At 39.7% G+C, this 5,577-nt stretch overlaps 1 protein-coding gene across 1 annotated transcript; it reads left to right on the forward strand.

Annotated features, from left to right (window-relative positions):
- Positions 1 to 611: 611 nt before the first annotated feature.
- LOC311136188 (interferon regulatory factor 1-like) lies at positions 612 to 4,955 on the forward strand. Its single transcript, XM_084170288.1, has 9 exons — positions 612 to 824; positions 1,816 to 1,907; positions 2,158 to 2,257; positions 2,472 to 2,683; positions 2,907 to 3,036; positions 3,320 to 3,379; positions 3,500 to 3,528; positions 3,686 to 3,827; positions 4,298 to 4,955. The coding sequence occupies exons 2-9, from the start codon at positions 1,821 to 1,823 to the stop codon at positions 4,432 to 4,434; spliced, it is 897 nt and encodes a 298-aa protein (XP_084026414.1). The 5' UTR covers positions 612 to 824; positions 1,816 to 1,820; the 3' UTR covers positions 4,435 to 4,955.
- Positions 4,956 to 5,577: the final 622 nt, after the last annotated feature.

Here is a 5,577-nt window from a genome sequence, read left to right on the forward strand (position 1 = left end):
CCGTGACGCGCAAAATCAACTGAATAGTCAACACGTCCCCTGTCGGTGCTTTTGATACCTACACCATTTCCCGGAAAAGCGCGACTTTATTTTAAAGGGCTTGCCTATGCCTGGGCTATTGATGCTTCGCGGGAAATAATTGCATCAATAACAGAAAATGCATAGGCCACTCACCCGCTGGTTGCATTTGGCATAGTTATGCAATTAAATAATGGAATCAAATTCTCTAATGTTGTCTCATTATTGAGGATAATCGGCTGCATTAAATTAAATGATAGGAATACGTGTGGGATGATTACTTAACTGATAAAATAGGCTTTGTTTGCTATACATTATCTCTATATATTCTATAAACACAAGTTAAATTAAACTATCAATAGTCATGCATAATTATTAATTTTCACTGAAAACAATAAGACATTAAAAGCCTAGATATTGTAAAATGATACTTCCTGCTACGAGCAGCATGCATATACATTTATTCAAGCGTTCTAACTCATCCCATAGCTTCGCTCACAAAGGCATGATTTCTCGGAAATCAGGTTGCCTGTAGTTTGAGCGCGCATGCCTTGGGGTGACATTCAGCGCAGACGCGGACAGCTGCCAAAACCGTGTTCATGGTACTACATTGGGGGGAAATCCCAACCTCTCTGTATAAAAGCCATGTTTCCATCATCAGACTGTACACACTGTCAACGAAGAAAGGAGTGGCTATTACAAGGAATAACAGAGGAACAACTTCTCGCTCAATCTTTACAAAAGAGTATACCTGCTTTTAGGCACAATTTCTAAACAATCGGATTAAGCGATATCATATTGCAGCTGTAAGTGATTTTGTTTTCTTATTGCATGCAATAGGCTACATAGAAACTGTGCTCATAGTGCTCTTTGTACATATTTATAGACAATACAATTTGTATTTTTAGTAGGCCTATAGGCATTTTTTTCTATTGACTCGCATTTGTTTTTCCATGTGTGCAGCAGCGTGCGTCTTGTCATGGGGCACTGTCCACATATTTTGACAGATATTATTACACTGACACGAACAAGCCTAGAAGCAAAGGGTTGCGGCGGTGCGGTCAACCTGTTGGTGAATTGACCTAGCCGATGTAATGCAAGTAGCTAATAACATTGCAGTCGGATATTATGACTTTTTAAGAGTTCTAGTTAAAATATAAATCATTGCACGTTTTAGTAGGTCTAGGTGTAACACTGTTTGTAACGTATCTAGGCACTGTAATGCATTGGTTTAAATGTTCATGCGCTTGTTCAGTGCATGAGAGTGTGCATGCTTGTTATTGGTCTATCGTGTTATTTTTAAGTACTTGTAAAGAACCTGCTCCATTTAACCTGGGATGCACCAGAAATAACCAAACCCTTTATCTGCTTGAATAAGATCATGAGAAAGACTTATAAAGACGTTCAATGTAGTCCTATTAAATGCACATGATATAAATACTAGTACTGCTCTCTTTCACTGATTTGCATAGTCCAGTAATTTGACTGTCGTTGGCAATGGTCATAGCTACATCACACTTCCTGGTCATGACTAGACTAGGCATCCGATAGTGGGCGCTAGAGCTGCACTATTGTCTAGGATTGATGCGCATTCCAGGTCCACGGGGGACAGGAGTGTGTTGACGGGAATGCACATTAATCCTAGACTATCGTGCAGCTCCAGCGCCCACTATCGGATGCCAAAACTGAGAATGGCAGTGGGAGGGACTGAGTAACATGCTTGTACATCTACCTCACATTCCAAATGCCATGTGCCTAAAACTAAGCTAATCTATTCTATTCTCCTTGCTCTCCCAGGAACCATGCCTGTGTCTAGGATGAGAATGAGGCCTTGGTTGGAGGAAAAGCTTGAGTCCAACTCCATCAGTGGATTGGTGTGGGTGGACAAGGTAAGACTTTCCTACTCATCAGACTCATCTAATGCATTTTTATGTACAAAGGCAATACTCCCTGAAACACTGCAGTGGCAGAAACTGTCATTGTAAGAAGAGAACTCAGTCCAGACATTGACAGCTCAAAACATATTAAGCACTATTACCCATGAAAAGGACTACTCAAAACTAGGCATGTAGAGGAGATGCTGGGTTGAGAGATAGGAGGCGTTCATTTGAAACCCATTGCTTTGTGGTTTTTGTCCAGGCCAAGATGATTTTCTCCATCCCATGGAAGCATGCTGCACGTCATGGATGGGACTTGAACAAGGATGCCTGTCTGTTCCAGCAATGGGCCATGCACACAGGTGTGCAAATAACACATTCCTAGACTACCTACTAGAGCCCCTCTCATAATAAAATGTATTTTCACCAAGATGCATCATATGCTCTGCACAATATGCACTTCAGCACCTTAAGGTGCATCATATGCTCTGCACAATATGCACTTCAGCACCTTAAGGTTTTTCAATATACTAACTGCATTGTAATAACAATGATATTACTTGTCTGTTGATGCAGGGAAATTCATACAAGGCAAGACTGAACCAGACCCTAAGACATGGAAGGCTAATTTCCGCTGTGCAATGAACTCCCTTCCTGACATAGAGCAAGTGAAAGACAAAAGCATCAACAGAGGGTGTGGAGCGGTGCGCGTCTACAAAATGCTGGACGTCTGCTCGAAGCGAAATAACAAGAGGTCAAAAGCAAACAATGTCAATAAAAATAACAAGGTAAGGTTATATTACTTTTTAACTGCAACCCACATTAGAATCCCTTCAACCCACTTTAGAATCCCTTCAACCCACTTTAGAATCCCTATCATCACTTGTAGTTATGTATTCCCTCTGCTATATAAAGACCTGTGCATGTGTATTTAGCTGGCTGTATCCAGACCAGTGTCAACAGAGATGAAAATTATAATCTTACTTCAAGTTTTGCTGTTGTCTCTTCTAGGGGTCAAAGACCAAGACAGAGGGAATGGACTCCAGTGAAACCTGTTGCCCCGAGGACTGCAATACCAACACACACCTGCACGAGGACAAAATTAAACATGAAAGCATGGTAGACAGCACAGACAACCTAGGTGAGAACATCACAGCAGCATCATGTCTTGATGTCTCTATAAATGATTACCAGACTCTGATATACAAAAGCTGCAGAATTTACTTTAAACTTTGTCCCAACAAAAGATACAAAGGACTAGAGACTATGAATTCACTAATTCATTCACAAAACTGTGTGTGAGATGTGTATGAACGTGAGGGTACAAATGAATGGTAGTCCTTATGGTTTTCTGTGTCTTTTCTGTAAAGATTTTACAACATACGAAACTAATACTCCAGACTTTTCCATCTCTGTGGAAATAGGCCCAGACAGCACCAACGACTACCACGTGCCTTTCGAAGTGTCACCAGAGCACTCCACAGGTAAGATTAACCTTGCTGGATGCTTGGGTTTGATTAAACTCTTTGTGTTTGAGTGTGAGCTGCAAATGTAATTGAGGTTTGACCAATGCTCATGTCAATTTTCCTTCTTCAACTTTACAGAATATGAAGACAACGAATCCCTTACTGAGGTAAGTTTGACACTACCGCTACAAGTTCAGTGTGCTTTTTTCATTATCAGGAATAACCATGTCTGCCAGATATTCTTTATTGAATACTAAAAATGCTAACACAGCTAAATCAAGCAAAAATGTAACCAGGTTCATCCCCTGTGTTTTGTTCATTTAGATTGCACAGTATTGGGAGCAATTGCAGCAGCAAGGCAGTGCAAACGACAAGGGGATCCTGAGCAGTGAAGTAAGCACAGCAGAGTCATTCAACATCGCAGAGTCTTATCACAGTTCAGAGAGCCAATGGAGTGATAACTCAGGTAAATTATGCTACATGGAATCAGGCTGTTTGTTATACTGTAGTATTCGACGGCAGGATTAAATCCTGTCTGCATGTATTGTCTTTGTAAAACATTTGTTAGTCAAAATGAAAGACTACAAAAGGAAAAGGAGGAGGAAAACTCTGGATTCCGTAGGCCATTGGAAACAGATTTGTTAAACAAAACTGTCATATGTAAAACACTGAGACGATTGAGGAAGGTGTTTCAATCAATAATATTTCCTTCTCATATGCATAAGGTGTGAAACAGAATAATGCATGTAAGGTAAACAGATGGCAGAGATAGAAGTGAATGATTACACCAGAGCCTAAGCTTCAGTTTGTGTTATTACATCAAAACCATCTAACAAGGCTGCTGTCAATATTGCAAAACGTAAGAAGAAATCTGTACCATCTTTCAGCTGTGTTTCTCTTGCATCCCTGACCTGCTTTGTTTTGTTTGTTTTACAGGGACGGAAATAGAGCTGCGTCTGTACACAGAACTCCAAGGACTACCATATACTGAAGACTTCTTCTCTTGCGCCGACACCTGGACACTGAACAACAACACAACCAGTTATCTCCAACAGATCCCCTGCCCACTCTGAGCCCCCGCTCTGCACTCTCTCAGACCCTGTACAGAACCAAAAGACTTCACTCCGACTTCTTCTTTATCTCATGACCTCAAGCTACACCATCTTTGCCATTTGGCGTCTGCTGCTCTGTGACAGTTGAAGGATCTCTAAAACCTTAGGTAGCATTTTTGACAGGAAGTAAGTCTGGGACTCTCTACTGTGTTTCTAGTCTTTGTTAAATTGTTGTGCTCATAGCTGTATTGTTCTCAGTATGAATAGCTCATTTACAAGATCCATAGTTGATATGAGGGCACCTAGCCCATTGCCAGCACAACAAAGAACAGATTTTTCTGTTTTACTGTGACAAAATGTTCCGTTATTTACACACTATATAATATACAGCAGTATATTCCCGCATGATAATCATTCATAACAAACTGTCCATTTGGTGAAAGGTCTAAAAGATGTCATTTTGTGTATATTTGTATTCAATATTTGTAAATATTTTTGTGTCACTGTTTATTTTCTACAAAATAAATGAAATGAAATACCAACTTCTTTTGTGAGTTGTGTGTATACTATACTATATAGTGTATATATTGTATACTATGCTATACTTAATATCTAATAATATTTATATCTGCCATGACATACTTTTAGAGAGGTTTTGATGAGGGGAGAAGAGCCTGTATGACCTGATTAGTTAGCTGTCTAAGACATGAGGAGCTGACAGTGTCCAACGCATCAATGCGCAACAGGCAACATCCTGATTCAAGGTTATAGTAACATTGTAAATTACAATGTAATAATTGTCAAATAACATTTTATTGTAAAATAACATTTTATTGGAAACAGATTTGTTTTGAAGGGAGTCTCTTATTGCCATTCTTCAAAGTGGCAGAGCTTTTAACTGAGCATACAATTGTTGTTTTTTAATGGTGAAGGTGACAACACAGCATTGTGTGTAAATCACATGATTAGTCCCAGCTGTTGTAAACTACTTCCATACATAAATTAGAGAGGAATTACTTTCTCAGACTCAAGCCTATGAACCACTGTTGAATACCGATGCACATTTTTTTATGACAGGTTTGTAACGTTTCTCGGAAACGGGTCAAACTGCTTTGACAACTGCTGTCCACAGAGGCTTTATTTTGGTATTTTGCTGAGTCTTAT

This window comes from Coregonus lavaretus, assembly GCF_964263955.1.
Source record: "Coregonus lavaretus genome assembly, chromosome: 10".
NCBI lineage: Eukaryota > Metazoa > Chordata > Actinopteri > Salmoniformes > Salmonidae > Coregonus > Coregonus lavaretus.

What these genes read in the sequence shown, in the direction of transcription:
- LOC311136188 (XM_084170288.1), top strand. Translation starts at nt 1,821, where the DNA reads ATGCCTGTGTCTAGGATGAGAATGAGGCCTTGGTTGGAGGAAAAGCTT. An exon ending in GCAATGGGCCATGCACACAG is followed by an intron (nt 2,258 to 2,471) that starts GTGTGCAAATAA and finishes CTGTTGATGCAG; the next exon opens with GGAAATTCATACAAGGCAAG. An exon ending in CCAATGGAGTGATAACTCAG is followed by an intron (nt 3,828 to 4,297) that starts GTAAATTATGCT and finishes TTTGTTTTACAG; the next exon opens with GGACGGAAATAGAGCTGCGT.